Below are 26,732 nucleotides of genomic sequence, written 5' to 3' on the forward strand. Positions count from 1 at the left end.
CACATCCGGGCCCAAAGCCGAGAAGTCCCACCAAATAGAACTGGTGTTAACGGGGGACATAATTACAATAAAAGTCTTGTTTATCTTAAGATTGCCGATGTATAGGCTAAGGAAAACTGTTTGTCACATTCGGTATGACAAACACGTTCTCTCAGCCTCTTAATTTCGTAGGCTACTCTAATCTTACTGAGATCGAGCAGAGAAAAACTATTTAAGTATTGTATTTATTTTTTGAAGTAATAGAAATGTGTCGTGGATGAGGGGGAAACAAATATATATATATATATATATATATGAGTGTCCTTTGTATTGTAGGTTTCAGTAGCCTATACAATACATCGTTGTTTAGATTAAGACCAGAAACTCATGTCCCTTACAGGGGACAACAATGAGCTGCTGGGTTTTAAGATAACATAACACTCTAATCTTATGCACGGCATGGTTCGTTGAAATAAAGCACTGACTCAGCAAAACCTTACATTGGTCAAGACTATGGAGGGCCGAGAATACCTCGAGGAAATAGGTAAATGTACAAATAAATAATTTGTAACTATATACATGTCAATAATGTAATGTGATGTAAATACATGCACAAATATTCTAATTTCCACATATTTTTTATTGACATACTTTGATTAACAGCCTCATTTTCATATGGACAAATAAGTACAGAAATAAATAAATACGGAAATAAATGTATACATAAATAAATGAATCAAAAATAAATAAATGCAGAAATTAATATATAGGCTACAGAAGTAAATAAATCAAAAAATAAATACGGAAATAAATATACAGAAATGAATGAATCAAGAAAAAATAAATGCAGAATTTGTCAGATTTTAAAGACCAATTGAATCAGGCTGACAATATGTTAGTAAATCCCAAATTTATGTGTAGGTTCACCCCAACACAATTGAACCGAGTATATACGCATGTAAAACATAATTGATGGAAGAAAAACTTTTGTGTATATTCATTCTTTGTCCACATGGTGGCACTGTTAATCTTATCATAAAAAAGCAACGATTAATGCAATAGTGGAACCTATTATGGAATATTACAATTTTGCTGATTGCCTGCAGATGGGAACTACCACACACTATATAATTCAACTAAAGCTATCTGCAGCCAGAACTCATAATGTCAAATCAAAAAAAAAATGTGCAAATATGGACTCAAACAATAGAGAAAATTAAAATCTTACTGTAGAATACAGTACTAGAGTCAAGAGAAGGGGGAAGTAGGTGGTAGGGTTGGTAGGGTCAAAGGTGGTTATAACAGAGCGTGAGGGAAAGTAGGACAGGGGGATTATTAGTCAGATTTGAGCTAGGATAGGTGAACCACAATTTTGTCTCAGGTTGTTTTTCTTTTGTGGTTTTTTTTTTCACTGTTACTCTGCAGGCAAGTTTTTAAAAAGATTGTACAGTACATCGCTCATAGTGCACACATGTGCTTTAGCTACATGCATTAGACATTCCAAATTGGGGAAAAATATGTATAATACATTACTTCGGATCGCCAAAACAGCCGAGTAGCCAAAAATGGAATTGGCCGATGTCAATTGTGTATCAGCCTGAGGAAGAACATATTTCAGACTGAATAAACCATAACATCCTAACTTTCTGATGCCCTCTGACCTGGAAATACTATGCTGGGAAAGTATAAACTGAAGCCGAGGAACATCCAGGATGATTCTCTGTTTGAAATCTATACTTTTTGTTTTGCCTGTTAGCACTGACTCCTGGGTTCATCTTCACCCCATGTTAAAGCATTTCCTGTAGAGAGACACATCTTTCATGAAGACAGTATCCCTGTACTCAGCACGAATAGTTGTTCAACTGTTCACATTGTCCATATGTCACAATCCATATGAGCACCTTCAATATTAGCTAGTTATCTCTACTAAACTTCAAAATATCGAAAGCCATGTATGGAGGCAGTCTATTTAAATGTGTCCAGTCCGTAATGAAGCCATTGGCAGTATAATTATTTTATTGTGAAAACTTTAGAACTGAGAAAAACAATTTTTCAGGTCTCATCCGCCTTTTTTCATAAAAGCAGAGAATGACAAATCTGAACATCTTTCAGGATTGGTTTCTGAAACATGGTAAAGTTAACAATTTAAAAAAGAATGGATATAATGTATTTTATTGAATATATGTTAGTGCAATTGGTAATTAGTATATGTCCCTTATTTACTGTAATAGATACAATTGAAAATGGACATTGTGAAATCAGTCAAGTGAAATTTTACAATGTCAGGGTTAGCTCACAATCCTTTAGGCCATGCCCATCACCGATGTGAATATGGGCATCAGCACTAGAATGACTTTTACAGTGCGGCCTCCGGGTTGTTTGTTTGCCTCAATATGATGTTTTTTATTGTTATATCTTGTTCCTCTGACTCTGTTTTTCTTCACCGAGTGACAATGCATATTGCTCTATTTTCTCTGTGTTTCTTTGTGTGTGAGTGGGCGTGTGGGGAGGTTTCCTGTGGGCTGCCTACTGTTAGTTGGCTTCCTGGCATGATGACATCTTTGCCTTATCTCAATAAAAACTTATTTTCAACATACAAAAAAGAGATTGCTCTGGAGGAGGCAAATTAGCATTAATTTTATTTTTTTTTGCTGCTGGAACTACTTGTTGTTTGTACAACCACCACCAGGTGACAAATGTGAGCATTCAGATCTGTGTCTTGCAGTGAAATTACCACTGAGCTTATTTTAACAGGATAGTAAAAGATAATACATTTTAACGACGAGGGTATTCTTGCTACCCATGACATATCTGTGTGTATTTGAGTGAAATATACATATATTATAAACAATTATTCAAAGAACTTGGTGGTCAGACTGTGAATAGTCAGATAGTTTTGAGCACCATGATATTTAGACAAACAATTAGTTGTTATATTTTGTATTCAATGGTTTTTACTGCCAGTTGTCAAAGAAAACATTTGTCTTAACATGTGCAATGATTTTAAAATGTAATAAATCACTTATCATGTCTTTATGTTTACTTTAAGGTAAGGGGCACAACTGACCTCACATAAAGTTGCAAACGACCCCGAGAAGGAAGCAGTTGTTCCTTTGAACATATTCTGTCAAATGTTCTGTCAAATGTCAAAATGTCCCTTTCACATTAGCAATTGAATTAAATCTTTTCCAAAAGTTAATTGACAGTATCACGTTGTGAATTTGGAAATGCTTTCATTCTTGAGCAAAAGGGGCTCTTAGGAATCACATAAAAAACAAAATGGGTCACAACCAACCCTGGTCTCGCCTGCAATCAGATAGCAAATACTTTAACACTAGAAAGGCCAGAGGCGACGCTATTTGGCATTTAGACTTTAAAATTAAAATTACTCCAATACTGTAAATGCAATAGCTTCTCTCCTCCCTCCATGGCTTTTCCTAAATATTATAAGAATAAGAATCAGAGAATATGGCCTACCCAACAATTCTTTGTGGTTTGCTCCGGCGGTGCTGTGAACATGTAACATGTAACTTATTGATGTCGGGATGTGAAGGAAACCAAAATATGAAACCAAGTATGAACAAAAGTGTTCCTACAAACTTACATACTGTACCCTTAACATTGTAAAGGTGAATAAATCATGCATTGATATACTTGAGCTCATTACTTAATAAAAATAAAATCTTGTACATCAAACACAAAAGTGTCTCATTTATTTTTGAAAAGCCAGCATTTATTTTAATTGGACCAAGGTCCAATGCACGTAAGGACCTTGCTCCTTACAGGTAGGTTATATTCACTGAACAGTGCTGAAATTATAGGATATGTGCATATGCACAAAGGATCTTAGTTTGCTTTGTCAGAAATGTTTGTCAGCAATTCCCACAAGGATGAACTTGTATGTGCAAATACATCCCGTTGGCTACAAGATCCAAAAGTCAAATTTTGAAGGGAATGTTGTGACAGCCCGTTTGTGACAGCCTATTAATAATTAGTGGTCCTGCTTTTCTAAGTCTTTTGTTGTTCTTAGTTCTAAGCTCTGCTAACTCAGTCATTAATTAATTTATGACCAGTTATACAGTCTGCATTTCAAAAACTGCTGAAACAGACACTGCGGCTCCTTGCGCCTCCTGGTGTTGTTGTCAATCACTGTGGGTCATTGCTTAAAATTGTTCTTACAGTGTTAACAGCAACACCCACGGTGAATTGGCGGGTATACTCGCAGTAATTCGAAAAACCTCCAGAATTCTATTTGGCTCCATCAGTCCAGTGCCCAAATCTCTTTGTTGGTTACCTGTTAAATTTAAGCATAGACTTCAAGATTTTACTTTTTTCATATAAAGCTTTACATGGTTTGGCTCCAGAATATCTTTCTGAGTTACTTTATTCTCCTCCAAGATGACATTGTTCACAAGGTGCTGACTATTTGAAAATTTCTAGTATACCTAAAGTTACAATGGGAGGCAGAGCTTTCTCTTGCAGACCTCTTCTCCTATGGAACAATCCCTGTGGATGTTTCAGACACACTCTCTGCTTCAGGCACACTTTCTGTTTCTAAAGCCACGTTTCCACCGCAGGAACTTTCCCCAAGAACTAGGAACCTTTTGAGGAACTCGTGCGTTTCCACCACAGAAACCAGGGTCTAAATTAAGTTCCAGGGGCTTTATTTTACCCCTAAAGAAGTCCTTTCGAAAAGTACAGGAACTTTTCGGGTGGGGCGCAAGCGCTGAACATTTCTGATTGGTCGAGTACTCGCAGCATTTTATTTCAACCGCCATTTAAAAAAATCTACAGCCGCAAACCAATTTATTATTTTATAAATAATAACTTGAATTCAAACATTAGTAGCCTACTTTTGGTTATAGCCTGCCAATGTCTACAGATGAGAAATTAACATTGAGGATTATTTTGTGTGCTCTTCTGTTCTTTTCTTGCTTTAGCATTAATTCTGTTTTATAAAATATTAAGCATTCGTGCTGGGACAGCATATTACGTACCAAAACATTCAAAGGATGTAATTCGGTTGCTGAATATTTTCATCCGGATTTTCTTTGTGTTGGCTGAAATCACTTAGTTAAGGGTGCCTGTAAGGGGTGAATCAGGACCATGGAGCTGTTATGTGAGCTGAGCTGGCATTGCTGTTGCCCTGCCACTGTATGTGAATCCCATAGTTTGCTGTACTGTGTTGTGTTGGGGTACAGTAAGTCCACGATCACTCTTGTGGTTGTGTTCATCCCATTTCTTCACATATTTTAGCTATGCTGTCATAGCAGAACACCTTGAAGCTTTTGCATATTACACTCTACATTCATTTTTCTTAATCGCATAATTGTACAGTACCTTATTTTCTCCTATGTTTTCTCCCTGGGCGCGCTGCCATTTTCCGCCGACAGCTCCAGCCCCATCCCCAAACCTGGCTAGACATATTGGACATTTTTTCACTTGGTTTGAGAGTCAGCCACTTTATGGACTGCGGACTGCATCAAAAATCTAATCAAGAATACCTTTTTCCCTTCAGCAGATTTTATAAATAATCTATATAGACATTTTGTTTGGAATGATGCCAAAAAACCCATAATTTTGACTAGAAAAGATATCTGATATTGCAGTTCTTTTTAATATAAATTTGCAAAAATGTCTAAAAACGTGTTTTCACTTTGTCATTATGGGGTATTGTGTGTAGATTGATGAGAATAAAAATGAATTTAATCCATTTTATAATAAAACTGTAACATAACAAAATGTGGAAAAAGTGAAGGGGTCTGAATACTTTTCGAAGGCACTGTATAGCCGCGTTTCCACCAAAAGTACCCGGAACTTTTAGTCCTAAAGTTCCTAAAGGAACTACTTTTCAAGGAACTAAAAGGTTCCTTCAGCCCATTGTTGTCTGCGTTTCCACCGCGGTCTAAAGTCCCACAAAGATTAGGCAAATTAGCCCACTGACGTATGAAAAAGCGACGTTGTCGTCGGTCCATCTGTCCTATGATTTCTTCTGTAACCCCATACTACCACCGATGTAGCCTACATTATTTTCTAATAACCAGGACAGCCCGGAGGGGTTTATTCCACATATATACAACGGGTTACCAACAATGACTATATATGGTTACTTTTGTATTTATTGATTTTTATCGATTTAATCACCTGGAATTTAAATATTCTTCTGCAGCCGTTTGGGCATATTTTACCGTTGTCAAGCAAAACTGTCGTTGGTAGTTGAACTTGGACCGTTGTTATGCAACAAATAGGATATAACAGGCCAATAGTCAGATTGTAACTGTTTTATATATCCTCTCAAACACATTCATTATGTTTTTATGCGAACATTCACTTTCATGTCTTGACATCCGAGGCGACAGAATGCATTCACATTTCCAATATAACTGGCAACAACAGCAGAAAACATGCACACGTTGTAAACAATTTGCTGTTTGATTACTTTCTCATCGTCAATTCCATATAGGCTAATCGCAAAATGACAAGAATAGAATGAAAACTCGGACTTGCGTGAAAATTTAAATTAGCAGTGGTACAGCCACCGTTTGCTTTCCTTCGAAGTTACTGCTAGCCGAGCAGCGAAGTGTGCCCTCCAGATGCGAACTATGCACCATAAATTAGTCCATAGTCTTCCTGGTCTTTTTGTGGAATTGAAGAATGGCAGAGTAAAATTACGGCAGTCTGAAATAGCTAAAGGGACGATTACTAGAATTAACCTGTTTTTTTACCCTGACAAAAAGTGCGGAAGGTGATTTCCAGTTTGCTTTCACTGTATCACCAATGTGAATTACGCAGAACTACCGCATACCTCACATAACTGTATCAAACGTTTTGAGTCAATTACAACGGGCTAACAAAGAAAATCCGGAAGAAAATATTCAGCAACCGAATTAATCCGTTTGAAATGTTTTGGTACTTAATATGCTGTCCCAGCATGAATGCTTAGCATTTTATAAAACGAATACTAAAGCAAGAAAAGAACAGAAGAGCACACGTTATAATTCCAAGACGTTGGCAGGCTATAACCAAAACTAGGCTACTGCGCCGCATAACATACAAGTTTGATTTGAAGTTATTATGAAAATAAATAATCGGTTTGCGGCTGCAGATTTTTAAACATGGCGGTTGAAATAAAACACCACAAGTAGTCGACCAATCAGAAATTTTCAGCGCTTGCCCCCCACCCCAAAGGTTCCGGTACTTTTGGAAAGTAATACCCACCGAGCAGGGACGTTTTTGGGGGTAAAATAAAGACCCCGGAACTTAATTTAGACCCTAGTTCCTGCGGTCGAGACGCACTGAGTTCCTCAAAAGGTTCCTAGTTCCGGGGTAAAGTTCCTGCGGTGGAAACGCAGCTTATGTAACTAGTCATTTAATCACAGGTCACTGCATTTTTCCCAGCTATGTCATTAGTCAACAAGGCTTAATTGCAGCCACTGTCATAGGTCATTGTCTGTAGAGGAGAACAGCTCAATAGTATCCGGCTTACACTTACATGGTGATTAAAATGGCCACTAGGAAAGAGACACTTTGATGTGTTTTTATTAATGTCCCTTCCGCAAAATACAGAGCAATGGCTTTAAGTACAGTTGATGCTGCTCTAATTGGTAGGGGAAGTGTGCTGCTATCTTCCACAGAAAGCTGTTTGCAACTAAACCTTACGTTTTTCATGAATTTTTCAGCTTCTCTCTGTAGTAGCTTTCTTCAGGCATCAGACAAGATTAGCTTTTTGTGTTGTGCCACACTATTAAAGGTGACCATTGTTTAAGGAAGGTTACTGGAATGTGCAAAGTAAGTATTCTCTTGAAACCCATAAGCGAGACTGCAGCTGACGTAAATTTGACTGGTGGGATGTCAATTCAGTATGTGTGTCCTGTGAACAAATGTCTGGATTGTTCTGACAGTGTGCAGTACCAACAAGGTTGTGGGAACCCTTAGGATACCAGTAGAGACATTGTGCATCTTCAATATCATCTTTTTTAGGTTCGTTTTTGTGTTTTGGTAACTATCCAGGCATGGACATCTATTGTATTTGTTATTAAGGTAGCTGGAAAGATTTCACTGCTTCATGAGCCCAGTAATCCATGGATAAAAGATAGATAAAAGATAAATAAAACATGCCAGATTGCCCAGGACAGATTTGAAGAGAATAAAACTGACAGTCAAGTGGACCACTTTTATGATTGGAAAAGCTAAGGGTCTGGAAAACCTATTTCTGTTTTACAAGGCAAACAGATGTTGTATCGTAATATCATACGTAATTTTTATTGATTTGTGTAGTTCATGCGTTGGTCCAGTGGTCGTTTTATATTGTTTTGCTCCATTTAATTTTTGTACCATATTAGGTTGCAGTGGTGGAGTTCCATTTCCTTTTATTGCTTATTTTGACAAAAGTTTGTCTTTTACTATATTGCTTGGGTAGTTCTTGGTTTGGGCATTTAGTTCTAATGATTATTTATGTTTGATCGGAGCCTCATTAAGCAAAAGTTACAACAATAATAATAAGGGCGGCATGGTGGTGCAGTGAGTTGCACTGTCACCTCACAGCAAGAAGGTAATCATTCTTTCCAGAGTTTGCATGTTCTCCCCATGTCCATGTGGGTTGCCTCTGAATACTCCGGTTTCCTCAAACAGTCCAAAGACATGCAGGTTAGGAGAGTTTAAATTGTCCTTGGAGTATGAACGTGTGAGTGAATGATATGTCCAAGGTGTAGCTTGACTTTCATCCAATGCATGCTGGGTTAGGCTCCAGCCTATTCCATATTTTCTCAAAAAATATGGAAATATTATAACATCATGAACTTTCTTGAGCCCCATATGTAACAGAGACCAACAAGTGGTAATCTGCTACCTGTCGGGGAGGATGGTAATGTCTCCAGGTGGAAGATCATGTTATTCTCCACATGGAGCCTGTGGAGGCGGGAGTAGGAGTGACAAAATGACAGAAGCCCTCATTCAGAAGAGGATCCCCAGTCCAATTCCTCCTTGTTGCCTCATCACTCTTATCGACCCCAATACTCTCACCAGGAACCCCCAGCTTTCTCTCTCCCATCATCCCCACCTCTAACCATCACCCAACCTATGCCCTAAACGTTCTGCCTAAACCTTCTTCCCAGGAAAGAGGAAGAGCCCAGAGCAGGGAGGCCTTGAAGAGCATCTGCTCCAAAAGGTTGACTACATACAGTCACAAATTAAACCTCCAAATGAGGATGAACTATTTCCTGAAAGTGAGTGGAAAAAGTTCCAGACTTGAAAATTAAAAAAATTAAATGGCATTAAATTCACTGTGGGATAGGGATGCGTTGTTTTTGTCCCTCTGGTTCAATTTGTTAAATTGCCATTCATTCATGCTCATATTTAAATTCTTTTCAAAAGTTATTTACTCCTTTTCACATATATTACTGTATTTGTAATGTTTGTAAGCATTCATTTCAGTTGTACTAATTTATTTATTTATTTATTTACTTATTTATTTATTTATTTATTTATTTATTAATTTGTTTAACCTCATAGTTATTAATGTTATGTTGGACTGAGGTGTGGATCCAAATGCAGTGAAGCAAAAAGCAGGAGGCAGGGGAAATGGTGAAACGATATAATTGACTAAATAAAGCACGGGTACTGAATGAACACAGGAACAAAGTAACCACTGGTATAGTGAAAATAACAAAATGACTGGACCTCCAGACTACAAAGATCAAGTGACTCTATAACCCACAGCAAGCAAACAGAAGGCAAGGAACCTCAGGACGCACAAGGCAATTACGAAAACCTAAATACACAATACAACAAGACATAGGTGCAAACAATGATTACAACATTGATTCAATAATAGGGCTAGGCAAAATGTTTGTATTTTCTGCAGTATTTTAATCCAAATTATTTAATTAATCATAAACATTCATAGTTTAATACACTTCAGTAACAAATGTAAGAAATTGGATGTTATGAACAACAGTCGGCTTACTTATTTATTCTTGATATTTGATTTTACTATTAAAGAACACCAACTTTAGGTCTAAGCTAAATAAACTGGGTTAAGTAGCCTCTAACATTTTTCACAATAAAATGTTTAGATGCATCAGAATTAGTTTGCTATGTAGGCTACTTCAGGCATACTGTTTGATGAAGGCCACAGTCAACTTGTCATTCTCAGAAGGCGTGGATAAAGTGCTAATGTCAACACAAAAGTGAATGAGAACATGTATCTTTTGTCATCAAAATATGTGCAACACACAAAATGTTTCTCAGTTCGTTATGGTTTGAGAACTTGGAGAATTTACTACTGCCACAAGCTTAAAAACTTATTGATGTGACAATTTAAAAGTGGAGGACCCACGCAATAGAATCAAAAACACAAGGTAAACAGTACACAGCAAGTCTTGTTTCCCATACTTCTAAGCTATAAGCTTTCTGAACACCTCAAAAGTAGAAAATCTTCAAATATTCAAATGAAGTTGTTTGTTATCCAGTGACATTTTCCATTTGACTTGGTGCCATTTCACAATACACACGTGCAAGCATTTATTAAACATCATCCCTCTGGAGGTCTGTGGTGCAGAATCCTCTGCTGGAAAATACTTCTTTTGTCCCCTGTACATTCCCCTCTCTGGTGGCCTAGCCTCTGATTACCTCTCTCTACAACCCACTGTCACTGACACTTTCCTTTGAAACAGAGCTACAGAGATCAGTGAATGGTTGCCATGGAAATGAAACAGCCCAATCATTCTTCTGTTTGATTTATATCTGAAATGCTGTACATTCTTGTTTAAACTGATGGCATTTAGACAAAGCCTTATATGTCACCCATCTCCCTTCAGTGAATGACAGCTTGGTGGTTTACCAGACGACACATGAATCTCTCTGCTAGACATTTCATCTATGCTTGTTACATGAAGGCTACTGAAAATATATATATTTATGTTCTGAATATTAATCTGACATTTATTATAATCATAACATTAATGATGTTCTGAATATAATATCTAGATATTTATGTTCTGAATAAATACATTTTTTAAAATCTAAATTCTTTATTAATTTAAAAATGAACAATTGACTTAATACAAGTTTTGCATGATTATTACTATTGATTATGCATTTTCAATGTGGTCTCTGGCCCTCTTCTTATATTGAGATGGCAAGAGAGCTATTTGATTTTTTCTTCCTTGTGGTTTAAATGTACATGCTTCACTTTAAGAAAGCAGATTTGTTTATTTCTGAGATGACAGATGGGCTAATTATAATGAATTAAAATGTCAGGATTTTTTTTGCAAAGCAGTTGACTTGATTACCAGCCTGTCTAGAGTGACTGTAGGGGAATGCGGATGAACTATAACAACAGTATAGTCTACATCATTTCTGAAGCCTGACCTTGGGCAACAAAGGTTGCTATGCATGATAATGAGCTTAGGCAGAGCAGAACCCAGAAAAGAAAAAAAATGACAAACCTTATTTTATATTGCTTTCTAAAAGCACTATACTTCACACATATTGAAGTGATTAATCATGTTGTGCAATTATCAAAATTTGCTTAAGGCTATACTACTGCAGCTAGTGAGAGGAAGAGAATAGGAACATGCCCCCTAAATACACATAAAACAATTCAAAGAGAATGCAGACATGCAAGTATTATGTCCTGATCTTACATTTAATATGGCCCGGCATCTAAACAAAGCATCTAATTTGTTTTGCTTAAAATATTGTGTCTTTTGATTGGGGAGCTGAGACATTGTTAAATGACTACAGATATACACATATACGCATGCACACAACCACACACACACACACACCCACACACACACACACTTTACTGTGTTAGTTTTATCAGACATTGGCATCCAGTCAATGATGTGTTTACATGTATATTTGTGTCCTCTATTTAAGTATTTATGTGTATAAGCATCTGGAGCTAGATTAGCTAAACTAGATTAACTTCTAAACACATTTTCACTTATAATTGCCGATGTCCCATGCCAATTATTTCTGGAGTTACTGATTATTTTCTTCTTCATTTAAGAATGAGTGAGCTGAATATCAAAGGCTATTTCAAGAGGATTCAACTGCGCATGTAAGAGCATATAGAAATTTCACCCATTTTAGACTTGTGGATTTGTTGTTCAGCAATGATGTTTTCTGCTGTTTGCAGAATGAGGAGAGGAGCATGTGCCTTATTGTGGACTAGTTTGCATAGATATTTGGTCAGTTCTGAGGAACATGTAGTGCATCTCCAAGGGTCTGTTTTTAGAAGTAGCTTGAAATGCTGTTCCAATTTAAAAAGCTGTCAGTTTTATTTAGGCTTTCATTGCCCTTATCTTGATTCCTGCAATTTCTTTTAATGAAACTCAAACATAACAAGTTAGTCAGCAACATCAATCACTCCAATTAAATGGAAGCCACGAGTAGAAACACATGGAAGACAAGAGCAGAAGATTAATGGAAGCACAACAAGAACAAAGTTACTATCATTCTCCTTACATTTTCGCTCTATCCAGAGGTAAAATAATTCAAACAATATTACATTTATATTGCATTTAATTTCCCATAATTATCTAAGATTTTGAAAGTCTTTGTGTTGAGCCAGTCTTATGCAATCAGCTTTCTTGGAATCAATGATCTTCTAAAGTATGGTAGAAGAAAAGGTGAAATTGGCTTGTAGTTACAAAGATTTCCTGAATTGTTTTTACAAAGTCAGTCTCTGGGGAAGGATTGCCTTTGTGGGCAGACTTTAATTTTGTAACCTGGCACCAGCAAAACCTGTCACAAGCCTGTGTTTAACAGGCTCCCATAGTACACTTCTTGCAGATGGCTTCAAACTATTCCATTTGCTTTCACACTGTAAACAATGTCTAGCAGCTGAGACCCTGTTAGAGGCCTGTGATATAACAATGTTAAAGCTTGCTGTGTTGTCAAAAGACTTGTCAAATGCTGCCAAGAGAAAATAGCATTGAAGGGTTGTATTATATATGATTGAACAACATTTGCAGTACTGCGTATATTTTACATGTGGCAAAAAAAGGTTCACAAGATGCTAACACCTTTCAGAGACAGTCTTTTGTCAGTCTTATTTTACATTGCATATTTAAATTAATATCAATAATCTCAGACTTGCTTAAGAGCAGTGCCATATTGCTGGAAGAGGTCTATTTTGGAGGGGTCTAGATTCCTGTTTCTCTGCTCAAATTTACTCTTCCACTCTCATAGCAGCAAAGCTATGATGATGCATCTCTGCTTTATCATACCATACATCTCCATCTGTTTCCAGGTTTCACTTTAGTGAATATGTACAACACACAAATTTTCAGAATTAATTTTAATCAGTCCCACAGCATATAACAATTACCACAAGTAGGGGCTTTATTTTAGCAAATATTACAGATCACTTATTTATCACATATTTAACTGATAGCTATTTCACACTCTTTATCTTCCTTTTCCAAATCTTTCTTAAGACTTTTGCCAGTCATACATCTCATGCAAGTTAGTTTTTTTCCTCAGAGGGAATTACCTAGAAGATATGATCCTGATTAGGTTGTCCTGCCCTCCCTTAATTCACTTGACTGAAAGCAGCATGTGATACTCTGGGGAATCTGAAGATGTAAACAGTGTGGGCCAAGGCCACTGCAAGCCAGCTTCAGTTTTAAAAAGGGCTTCTGCGAGCACCACCTCTTAGAGTTGCCATGCTTTAGAAGAAACCTTATGCATGGCAATGGAATCACTGGTAATATCCCTTATCATTCAGCAGAGTGGGATAATGGAGGAATAAATGGACAAGTCACACATCTATTAACAATTGAAATGGAAGAAAGATCTTAACTAAATGAGTAACATTTCCTGAATGTGTGAAAAGCTGAAATTCCTTGACTTGAAACATGCAGGTGGAAAATATGAGCAAATTTAAGTTGCTTTACTAGATTTTCAGAACTTGTCAGTACATATTAGTTACCAACAGAACATATGAGGATGCATTGTCCCATCATGCTATCTTACAAGCAGACCTGGGTGAAATACCTATTTGTTTTGGATTCAAATACTTTTCTATACTTTACTGATTTTGTCTGGTGTATTGGAACCAATGAAATACTCTCAAAAAATGCAAACCCCTCCTTCTGGTCATATTGGCAGGCTCAATTACACCAAGCAAGATCAATAGAGCACAGAAAAATATTTGAATCCAAAACAAATGCGTATTTCACCCAGGTCTGCATGAACATAATATTCAATATTACTGCCATGTGGATGTTAAATTAAAATGAGATTACTTGGCAGTAGTTAGATGATGGCAGCAAGCTAGCTAATGTGTATTGAATCTCAGCCGTAACTAACATGCAACCACTGAAGTGAAAAGATAATATTGTTTCCACATATCTAGCTAACTGACACAACATGAAGTAAATAGTTATGGCTGTAAGGGTGGCACATTGATGGAAGTTTTCCTGATTTACCATTCCCCTAACCTATCATTTGTTAATATTCTGAATAGATTTCTATTTAGTTACTGTACAACATGATGACATAAAACAAAATTTTAGAAATTGTGTGCTGTTTAGTTGATGTTATTTTGTATTTTCATAATTAAATAATAATTTAATTGTTGATTACATTTTTAAAAAATCAATGAAAACACTTGCAATGACAAAATGACATGCATCAGAATCACAAAACACAGTACCAATGGAAGCTGTAAAATGTAATATATTTATTTATTATAATCATTTATTTTCATATATATTTATTTGATGAAATTATGCTGAGGGTGTAGTGGAAGGATGTGATTTGATTGCCACCTGACAGAGCTATTTGGGGTGATGTTTTAGATTAAATTCATTTCAATACTTGGTTAACATTTTTGTTGCAAATAGTTTTTTCGGTGACCTGACCAGGGTGAATTCTAGCCTCTTGCCCAATGTGTGCTGGGATAGGCTCCAGCCCCCCTACGACCCTGACCAGGTATAAGCGGGTTAGATAATAGATGGATGGATGGGTGGATGGATGGGTGGACAGATGGATAATATTGTTGATTGCAAATAGTCAGGAATGTGGTTTAGTCAGAGAAGATATTTCCCTTGTTTAAAAAAGGTTAAAAATGTTTAAATACTGATATGCTGGAGTAGTTTTGTCGTTTTGATCTATCGTGGATATTTTCCTGGAATTGGACCCACAATGTATTCAGCCCTTTGCATAGTCCATAAAAAAATGTCCAAAACGAAGTCAATGGCATCTTTGTTTCTAACACTTTTATTGGCACCCAGGGTGGAGAACTAACCACCCGTGTTTTGTGCATGCACAATATTGCACATTAACATTTATTTCACTTCCTTTTAAAAATACTTTCCAAACATTAAGTTACAGAAGTACAATACGTAACATTTCTTTTAAATTAAAAAAATATGTTTTACATTTTTGAATGCAGTACCAAAACCTTTGCTGTGCTGTTCCCTCGTGTCAGGTGCTGAGATCTGTACATGTCCCACTATGAATCTCACACAAATACTTTTCAGTGTAACTTTCTGTGACGGTATCTCGCAGCCTTTTCCTTGGCTGCATTGATGCAAGGGTTGTGCTTGTTGCTTTGCAAATGGTTCCAGTACTTAATTAGTTCATTAGGCTGAAACTGGTGCGAGGTAATCAGGTGGCTGTATTTACAGCTGGAGTAGGACACGCGCCAATGGTTGAACACAAATTCATTTGGTGGTGGCACAGGGTCGATGCGTAGCTTGGCCAGGCAGATGCCCACATACACGTCCTCCAAGTGCAGACGGCGTATACTCAAAGAGGCTTTATATATCTTCTCAGCTAGGTCTCCCGAGAACACGTATCCGGTTCCAGAGCAAAATATGGGGTATCGCTCACTGGGGTACATTTCAGGTGGCATGTACCATTTACTCTCCTTGTTTCGGTTTGGAGCATAACCTCTCATTAGATAGCCTGTGAAATAGTTCTGTCTGGGTGGCAGGTCTGGCTTGAGCAATTTCTGAATGAGATATTCTGTATTCACAAACATGTCACTGTCTGTCTTCATGATGTAATGAGCATGTGGACAGTGTTTAGCTACCCAATTCATTCCCATTAATGTTTTAATAGTTAGGTTGTAGTAGGTGTCCTGGTACTCTTGCTGAATGATGTCATGGTGGAGCTGACTCTCCTTTTTAATGGAACGCTGCTGATAACCATTGCTATCCTTCCCCAGGCCCAGCAGAAACAGTCGAACAAAGCCCAGCTTGCCAGCCACACTGTCATTCCCCCAGGTTTGCCTAATAGCATTCCTAGCATCTACCTGATGGGGCTCTGCTGCAATCAACAGTATAAGAAAGGGACTGCTGTTTTGACATATGTGAGGTTCATTGATGAGGTAGCGGTAAGGCTGTGGGACTGGTTGCCCATTCACCCCCATTTCCAGGTACAGGCTGTTGTTAGTGCTTAAGGAGTTCTCCAGCCCCGTCACCCCCTGTAAGGACACCTCCTTAGAGCTGTGAGTTGGTTTGGGGTTTGAGCTAGAGTTGGTTTGGGGTTTGGAAGCCGAATGGAGAACCTCCTTCCAAATGTTCCTTATTGTGCTCTGATTGGTCTCACCCTTTGCGGAGCGAAAACCCCGCACAGTGTAGGCCACAGGGTTTTCCCTCAGCCCTGTCCTGCTGGGAAGCCAGTCCTGGTGGCTGCAGAATAGAAAAACAGCAAACAGGAAGGCGAGGGAGAGGAGCCCGGCCATGTGAGTGCGGAACAGGGAGCGCTTGACATTCCAGGTCATCTTTATCAGGCAGCAGTGTCGCCTTCTCCACTGCATGATGCAGATAATAAACTGCTGTGAAGCGCGGTGGTCACATTCAATCAAGCCAAGCATGTGTTGTGAACAGCCAGTGGGTTATCAGAGCTGGCAGATTGGTGGCTACAAGGATGATGACATGTTTTTCCTGTGAGCCTCTCGGATGGGATTTTCGGACTGTCCTGCAGGACAAGTGATCATGCCATGGGGCAGTACAGCTGACAGGAGAGTTGCTCCTCAAATGTTGTATATTGATGTTATCTGAAAAATAGAGAGAACAAATTTATTTATTTTTCCTGGACAGACATCGTATGTTAGTTTATGCTTTATTCACCGTATATCCAATTTTATGTTACTGGCCTAATATGTATTGTGTTTCTCTCCACTAACTGGTAGAAAAAGTCAGATGATTTGTAAAAGTTTTCTTAATTGTTAATTGCAACTCAGTGCTGGTGTAAATTCTGGCTCCAACGACAAGGCAGTCAAGTAGCCCTGGGCTACTCTCATGGTCTCCTGCTATGATCACCTACTCTGCTCCCACACCAAAGGAGAAAATTCATCTGTCAAAATGAATTTTCGGGGTTCAGCAAACTGACCAATCCAAGTCAACAGCCAGTGATAACCGTCTTCACCCATTGCTCACCTTCAAACTTACACTTATTAATCAAGTTTTTGTTAAAAGTTTTCTTGATGGCAATTGCCTCCTTTTATCACAGCTTTCCTGCATTGACATTCTTTATCATTTGTTATTGATCAGTTGGTAGAAACCCTCTCATCATCATAAGATAGATGATGTGATGATACACTGTATTAAGCAGGGGATTGTAAGTACTCCCTGTCTTCATCAGATTTCTTATTTCCTGAGGCATTTGCTTGTTATTCACAAAGGATGAATCATGGCATGCTAACCTTTTCAACAAAAAGGGCTTGTACAGCTTCAGCAATCACAGAAGATAGGAAGGAGTCTTTCTATACCATGTTTTAAAGGTTAACAAATTCCAGGTCAGGGTTCTGAGTGATGTTTTGATGGTTTTTTTGTGTCTTTTTTAATAGACTTTGGCTAAAAACTTTGTGTGCTATAAATTATATTGTTTATCATGTCAGGTTTTTGAGATGAACATGTTTGATGACTTAACTTAACCAGAAGAAAAATGATCATTGGCCTTAACTTGTATTATCATGCCAATATATTAAATACCCAGCGATACACAGCACTACTAAGCTGACATGCACTACTTGTAGTCCACTTCATTATCAAGCATGAACTGTGCTAAGATAAAATAGATCATTGTTATTTGTATTGTTTTAGGATGGCATACATGTACAGGTGTGCCTCATACATGCACTCATCCATTTGTTGAGAATGTAATGAAGAAAAATTAATCTGACTGTGTCGCATTCCCCTACGGTTCGGTAGTGCATTGTCTGTGCTCTTTTCACCACTGTACTCACAAATGTGCGTTGTCAGGTATAGTGAGTGGTTTGCACATGACTATGGTATCCTTTTGATTTTACTTTCTTTATATCATTAGTGTTTCTCTTTTACTTCATAAAATACCACTGGAGTCAGAAAGGGAAACAAGTGTGTAACAGAATTGCAGAGAGAAATCAAAACATACAGTATTATATGTAGGGATCTGAATGCAATGTGGCTGTGACACAGTAAAAGCAATGCTTTCTGCAACAACATCATAAAAAATGAGCACATTGTCAGTACACTAAATATATATGTGTGTGTGCGTATGTGCATGCAATTAGTGAAGATAAAGGTCTTTATCTTACATATTACTTCCACAAGCATAAAGTATTTTGAATGTGTGCCACTTAGCTTTGTTGTCAGACTGTGTTGTTCATACAAGTTCCCAAATAAACAAATAGTAAAATGCCCTGGGAATCTTACCTTTAAAATTGAACGTAATCAACAAACTATACCAGGCCTCATTACTGGAATGAACAAGCACTTTGTTATTAATAAGCATGGCTGGATATTCTGATGTTTCACTCATCAAGTACAAGCCTTGTTTGTCCTTGCCAACTGGAAATCTGGATGGTGGGGGCCACAAGTGCAGGCAAGTTGACTACTATCCCTGGACAGGTCTGTGTGTACATGCTTGAGTGTTCATGATGGGTCTAATGTAAGCTGAAATCACCTCTGCCTGGAAACCAATTCATACAGATATTAATCGTATATCTGCCAATGACAGTTATGTGAACAATATTTTACATAACTAAACACTTCTCTTCCCCCCAACACCACCACACACACACACACGCACCCCACATGCACTTTTAGCACTGTAGATAAGAGCACTGGTAAATAGATGTCATAAATAGGCTACATTAGCCCATTTATTTTTGGAGTTCGATCACAGTTTCAGGATCAGCTTCCATTAAAAATTTCATTTGGATTAAGTGGTTAAAAATGGATTATCCATAAATCGATAATCACACAGACTGATTGAGCCAGTAGAAATATCCTAAATAGTAGAAATATGCTTTGCTTACGTTCCAGCTATTTTGTCTCTAGCTGTGAGGCTGTTCACCTGTCTACATTGATGTACGTTATGTGCAGTAAATATGAGATTCTGGGATCTGGGCTGGATCAATTGAGGTCCTGCTTGGCCCCTATAATTGTCATGCGCTTTTTTTAAAGATCTCTGGTAACAAGGAAAGCGAACACAAGTGAAGATATCACAGTGCTAATAAGACATACCTCTTTATGCAGTGCCCCATTTGAGAGCATGGGGGCTGTTGCTCTCTCTTGACACTCATGGCACACCATAATTTCCACCACAAAAAGCTGCAAAAATGTCCCTTTTCTCTCCTTAATCATGTGTGCATCCTCTGCACTCTTTATTTCCTGGAAATGAGTCCATCCATCTGTTACATTCAGAGTCCTGCTATAATTTCCACTGCCTTAACAAGCCTGCACTCCGACACCCCCACCACCCTGCCTCCCCCAGCTCTGTGTTCCCCTCACGGTAATGATCTCTGTTTTTCCTGGTCTGCTGTCCCAGTGCTCCTGGATTCCTGTGCTCTGGTTTCTGCAGTTGGAAAGAAATGACAACTGCTCTTCCTCCACCTTTCTTTCTCTTGCTTCTTCCTCTCACAGACCTGTTCTCCCAATTCAGTGGTCACTTCAGTGCACGGACAGCGCTGCTGAGGAAATCCAGCGAGAGTTCAGCTGTGCTACAGAAAAAAAGCAGCATCCTTTCCTCTGTGTTGTTAGGGGCAGTGTTGCGCTGAGCAGTGGTTGGCTATATGACAACACGCTCTGGTCTGAGGAGTGGAATGATTCCTGCCACCTCTGCTCTGGGGAGGCAGCTGCTTAAATGTGGACTCTGACAGACGCCGTTACAGTGACAGAGCACCCAGACGTCACTGCTTACTAAGCAGGGCTTCTCACGTGACCAATTCATATTCCCCTCCCACCCCTCCTCAGCAGAAGAAAGGATTTAAATATGTGGGCACAATTGCAGAGGAGGGGATCTTTTTTGTTCCTCTAGCGGCAATAGTTCCTCTGCCTTAAAACAGTTTCCAGCTCTGGTCTGTTTGCTACTGGAGGGATATCAAATTATCTCTGGTTTATTTGGGAATTTTCTCTACTCTTGTAGCCTCTCATTATTTTTATATAGTGGCTGGTGTATTTCTTACTGTGACCACTGAACAGATCTCAAAACACGGTTGACAGCAAAAGGGCATTTTGTATGAAATGCATCATGTTTTCTATGTTTGTGTTTCAGTGAACAGGATTCACCTGATAGAAATTGCCGTTCAAAAGTACTTTGTTGTTAGATTAATGAAATCCATATGCAGCATTGTCACACTGATTTATGAGTCGGAGGATGAGTCCCAGTGTTCATATCCACTGGCCCCATTTATATAAAGCTCTTTTTTTTGCAACTGAAACTAGGACCAATGTGCCCTGTTTTGGTTTAAAAAAAATGTTCTAGTTACATTTTGAATGAACAAGCTATCCTCAGACATGGGATGCAGCTAGACTAAGTGCATCTATAAAAATAAAGATAGGATGATGCTGACCCACTAGCTGAGTGGATGAGTGATGCTGAATGAATGTATGTGGTGGCTGGGACTGCACTCTTTCATATTCTGCAGTGAAAATAAATTTACCATGTCTTATATACAGTACTGTGCAAAAGTCTTAGGCACTCTAGATTTTTAAATATAATATATAGTATATATTTGGTATTAGATGTTTATTTTTTTGTTTTCCGCATTAGTGTGTCAGTAGAAAAGAGCAAATTTAAGATTTCCAAACATGAATTTTCCAAAAAATGAAATTTTACCGATACTTTATTTAACAAAATACAAAAATGTAATATTTTAAGTAATAGACTACTTTTCAGATAAAAAACTTGATCAAGGGTCTTTGGGATTACCTGGAGAGCCAGAAGCAAGCGAAACAGCCAAAATCTGCAGAAGAACTGTGGCATGTTCTCCAAAATGCTTGGAACAACCTACCGGCCGATTTTCTTATAAAACTGCCGGACAGTGTACCTAAGAGAATTGATGTAGTTTTAAAGGCGAAGGGTGGTCACACCAAACATTGATTTTATTTAGTTTTTAACTATTTACTGCTCTTTATATAATTTTTTCGATATTTATAACCTTTCATTTTATTATTTTTGAAAGCATCTTAGCTGTACAGCCTTTTGCACAGTACTGTATATTATAAAATCTGTAGCAGCCATGTTTTCCCCAAAGCTGGTAATGTTTGATGTTATAGCTTCATTTGTTAGCTATTTGTTCATAATACTGTAACTAAGGCTTATTTTGGACTCAACTCAGAATATTCATTATTTCCAATGTCTGAATTCCAAAAGGCAGAGCATAATAAAAATGCAACGTAATGATACACAGTCTGTAGGCGACAACTTCTTACAAAACAATGCTACCTATCTTGCATTCCAAAAACTGAAAACATTACCAGCTGTAAGGTAATGTCAGAAAGTATATATCCTACTGTATGCATACTGATGACAGAGAACTGCAAGCTATTGGCTAAGAAAAGCTCTAGAGAAATGTGAACTACGAGTTCAAGTTAGGGATGATTCTTGCCATGTCAGAAAGTACATTGCATCAACATTGGCCCGAGAACAGCCAGTTTTGGAATATCCCATTACTATTTGTAGCTACAAGCCCGTTAAAACCAGCGGAACCCTTCTGTGCCCCAGGCGATGCAATTGCCAATCACGTGTCACCCAGTGGAGCTACCAGCCAGTCAGTTTGTTCCAAGTCTGGCTTAGAGCATTGTTAATGAAAAAAATGCATGTCAACATGTCATGAAAAGTATAAGAGCACCTGTTTGTTATTCATTGGAAGATGCCTTTGTTTTCATGTCATTATGCTACTCAAACCATATGTCTCATCAATTTTTTTTCTGTTTTTTTTTTTTTTTTTTACATGGGGGTCCTTGCAAACAAGCAAAACATTTTTATTTCATATAATTTATTTAATTTAATATTTTTATATTGATATTTTAAAGTGCTCCTGTGTCTCTTAATGGCAAACATACTGTGCAAAAGGTAATGCAATACTATATAAAACATAAATTTAACAATCCAAAAAGAAAATGCATAGAAACTTTGCATAGTTCTCGTGACAATATTAATTTAATAACTCAAAACAAATGGCTATAGTTCTCTGCGCATACGCACACGTATGGGGCATTATACATGCCACCAAACTATACTCAAACGCGTCATTAGCGCCTACTTAAGACCTCACAATCAGATCAAACCTCTGAACACACGCCTACAATTTACATAGACTCACAATGGAGACACAGCCATTACACGCATGTCATGTAGGTGTCGCGCTGGCAGTGTTGCTGAGGCATTGTCAGGATGCGTGGGGGGTTTGGACCCAAACGCAGAGGGGGAAAAATACAAAACAAAAAAAAAAAAGAACAAAAGACTTTACTAAAACAAGGAAACAAAAGGGAACAAAGAGCCTCGCAGGGCAACTTTCAACAAACGAAGGAAAACTTCAAAACAACACAGGAACAAAGAAAATCCAGAAAATCCAAAAACACAAGGAAACCAGAACATGGGCAGGAACACATGGAGCAGGTACATGAGTAGAGGCTTACGCACAAACACAACCAGACATAACCAAGGATCCAGCACCTGAGTCAAGGAAGAGGGAAACTTAAATAGAACAGACACTGACGAGACACAGGAGGGCACCATGAACAATCAGGCCACAGAGAGGGAAGGGAAAACGAGACAACCAAGAACCAATAATAGGACAATTGAAAACAATCATACAATTACACAGGGGGAGCAGGACACAAAACAGAAGTGCCGCCATCTGGCGGCCCAACAGGGAAAACACAGACAGGAACACAGAACCATGACACATTCACTTGTATTGCGAAGGCGTGTGCGCGTAACGTACACCACACCTGACATACGCCACACATACACGAAACCTGCCTGTACATGTAATCTCATAGGCACACATACGCCTCATTAACACTACACCTAACTTAACAGTTTGATAGATAGATAAATAGGCGTGCAGGTAGGTGCTGTAAGTGGAGCGCATGCATGCATGTGCGCGCAGCCTACGTCTACACGCCAACACGCCTAATCTATTTATGTGTTTCCTGGATGCATCCAAAGCTTTTTACCATGTTGTTTTACGATTTTCAGTAAAGAACCCAACAATGATATTCTTGGTTAAACTTAAGACTATCCAACAGCAAATCAAGGTGGATGAACATATCACTTTAACAGGTAGGCCTATTCATAAGGCATACCCGGTACAGAATTAATCATGATGAATTTCCACAGATGCGCGTTTGCCATTTATCTACGATCATTTTTGCACTGCAGAGAAAAGTCAGCGGGAATCAGTGGACATGCTGCTACAGTTGCCTATATTGTGTGACAAAAACAAATTAACATTAGACCTTTGTTTCAATAAGAACAAAATAATTCACCCATATGTAGCCTATATCCTTTTCCTGGGCTTCCAAGAAGTCCCAGACTATGGCTTATATATCCCGATTGATGCCCTTTATTTCATCTTTTGTAGCCTACTGTATATGTATTTATTGAAACTATCACAAGGTCTCTTCTTGACTCTTAAAGAGATTAGCAGATGATCTTTAAGTAGGCATAGCTTCCTCTTCTGCAATATTAGACTGATGTAAAAATTATGACAACACTTGTTATATTAAAACATCATTCATAAGCCTTTACAAGTGAGACAATCGATTCGCGTGGCATCGATTGATAAACTTTGCAGCACCACAGTGAAGGCCAGCTTCAATTTACGACGTACCTTTGAAACTGTCCATTAAGGCAACTGCTAAGGTATAGTCTGGGAAATACTCAGAAACCTTCGTAGAACTGTAAGGTACATCGAAACTCGGAAACGCAGCCCAGGTTGTTGATACATATGTCTTTCAAGTGTATAACAGTTTCACCCAGCTGAAAGAATAAAAGAAAGTAAGTTGGCAGGTCTTCAGTCGCTTTCCTAGTCTGGTGTTACTGCCAACTAAGATAATATAAGATTTGTCCCACGGACTTTAGGTCCACAAACTGTTCGATTTCGGAGTGGTAAAGTGATGTGTTGATCTCTATGTAATAAACCAAGAATGGCGGTGTCATCGGAGAATTTCACAATGTAGCCTAATTTCACAATCTAAAGAACACCGCGCAGACCCACAGTTTATAAGCCTATAATAATGAAATCAAATTACAGCAAGAGAAATCACTGCGCTCACCCATTTTCATTTGTTTGGTGCGTTGAAACCAGTGAAATATCATCAATTGAAAAGAAATTGGTTCGCACTCAAAAAATGGCTACAAAGCTTCAAAAAATGTCATTATTTTCTTTTTTTTATTGTTTTCTTCAGAATCATGCACAAACGTTTCAGCATGTTGCCTTCTTCAGTGTGCAGGTACAATGATTAGGACGTTCCACATTCTTTATCTAATTGTTTCACTTGAACTTGGATGCGAGTCCAGCTAGTTTTGAACCAGTGATCCCTTGATTTATCCTGCTGAGTTTACACGTGCACGTGTGTTGGCGATTGTTGCTGCACACAAAATGTATATGCACTCCTGAGACAACGCGTACCTAGACGCACGCCTATTTATCTATCAAACTGCAGGTGTGGTGTGTTCATGTGGCGTTTGCTACAGCTCGCCAAAGTACACGTATACACGCTTACACGCACTTTAGCCGTAGCAGGTATGCGGTGAAGGTACCGTGCGTTAGTTGCGCTGGTACAGAATATGCCCCATACACACGTACGTGCACGCACACGCGCACGCATACACCTCCATGACATCTAGCTACAGCAAGGACCACAATGGAAATAAGTCCTGTGACTTTTTTTTGTGTTATCCTTGATGCCCTTTTAATTGTGCATGTACATTGGTGTTTGCAACCATATAATTGTCCATTTAAAGTAAATCATCAAATAAACTAAACTAAAAATAGTTATTGTATTTGCATATCTTTCCATGTATACCTACAAATTTGAATAATTTCTAATTTCTATGCTTTATATCATGGGTAATTCACCGCATTGTATCTTTTGAAAGAATTATCCAATCATAAGGAGGGAAGAGGCTTATTATCTCGGGTTTCTGTGTATATCAACTTTCACTCTCACCAGCATTTTGGCTCAAATGGAAGGTGAGGTAGTAAAAGCAACTAAACATCCTCAACATCAGGTTACTTGAAATAATTTAGGAAGCATTGGGTAGCAGCATTGTTTTGGAATACAGCATGTTGAATTTGTGTTATTTAAAGATAGGCAATGTTGTTTATTGTAACCTGGCGTCATTTTGTTATCAGTACTTTCAATGGCAGGCCTAGATTGTGCAAGTGTTAATGACTTATAGTGCATTGTATGTGTGAGTAACTTGGAATTTTTGTGTGTTGAAAAATAACTGAAGTCATTACAACAGTGGTCTCCAACCCTGATCCTGGAGAGCTACAGGGTCTGCTGGTTTTCATAGTGAAACTGCACCACATGAATCAATTAGAGCAGTTGATTACACAGTTAACTCAACTCACCTGGTGTCTTGGGTCTCAATTGGGTGCTGATTTTAAGGTGAAAACAAAAACCAGCAGACCCTGTAGCTCTCCAGGACCAGGGCTGGAGACCACTGCGTTACAACCTGACCTCAGTTTGCACACAATTCTGTAGGTGCAAACGCTAAAAAGCAAAACTGTTAGCACACCAGCCAGAACCTCAGAATCAATAAAAAGGGCCGTAGTTGAGTTCAGATGCTTTGGAAACAGAGTACCACTGAGAGGAGGTGGAAGAGGAAAACATTTGTATCTGATGATATACATATACATGCTACAGTGGGTGACCATATCCTTGCCCATGGAATGACAAATTACAATTGTCAACATAGACAAGAATGTTATTTGTGAGAAATTCAGACCAGAATAATTGAAGATATGTGAAGATAAGAGTATATTTCAAGGAATACATCAAATCAGCATTTCAACCTTTGACCACTTCCTTAAATGCTACAGAATACAAACGTAACAAGCATACCTTCTTGTTTCTTTTGAAAGGAGTCAAAGACCAGTGCTTGGAATGTGTGCAAATGAGTTTTCATTCAATATATTTGGATTATGCATTTCAGGAGTTGTGAAGGAGTGGCCCTCCACTGGCTTGTTGGTTGTTTGGTTGATTATGTTTGATTGTTTAATTGATTGTGTTTGATTGTTTAGTTGATTGTGTTTGATTGTTAATTGATTTCACTTGTTAGTGCAATTGAAACCCAGGTGCAACTGATTGGCTCAGCATATTTTAAGTGTCTGTCAGTAGGGACAGGGAGAAGGAAGGTGAGCCATTACTATCATTTGTACTGTTGGTGTATTTAAAATAACGTCTTAGTATTTTTCAAGTCTTGTTTTCTCAGTTGTTAACTCTTTTTACAGGAGTATATAAGAACTGGCTATATGATGGCCTAATGTGTTTTAGTGATTCACT

The 26,732-nt window shown here is 38.2% G+C and overlaps 1 protein-coding gene across 2 annotated transcripts; it reads right to left on the reverse strand.

Annotated features, from left to right (window-relative positions):
- Nucleotides 1-14,737: 14,737 nt before the first annotated feature.
- On the reverse strand, nt 14,738-26,367 carry b3galt2 (UDP-Gal:betaGlcNAc beta 1,3-galactosyltransferase, polypeptide 2). 2 transcript variants are annotated; one of them, XM_064332032.1, is made up of 2 exons: nt 26,292-26,367; nt 14,738-16,999 (listed from the first exon to the last, which is right to left on the reverse strand). In XM_064332032.1, exon 2 carries the CDS (start codon nt 16,814-16,816, stop codon nt 15,473-15,475), a length of 1,344 nt encoding a protein of 447 aa, XP_064188102.1. In that variant the 5' UTR covers nt 16,817-16,999; nt 26,292-26,367; the 3' UTR covers nt 14,738-15,472. The 2 variants fall into 2 exon arrangements, with proteins under 2 accessions (XP_064188102.1, XP_064188100.1); XM_064332030.1 differs by lacking the exon at nt 26,292-26,367 and adding an exon at nt 19,452-20,078.
- Between the last annotated feature and the right edge of the window lie 365 nt (nt 26,368-26,732).

Source organism: Anguilla rostrata, chromosome 4 (genome assembly GCF_018555375.3).
Source record: "Anguilla rostrata isolate EN2019 chromosome 4, ASM1855537v3, whole genome shotgun sequence".
NCBI classification, from domain to species: domain Eukaryota; kingdom Metazoa; phylum Chordata; class Actinopteri; order Anguilliformes; family Anguillidae; genus Anguilla; species Anguilla rostrata.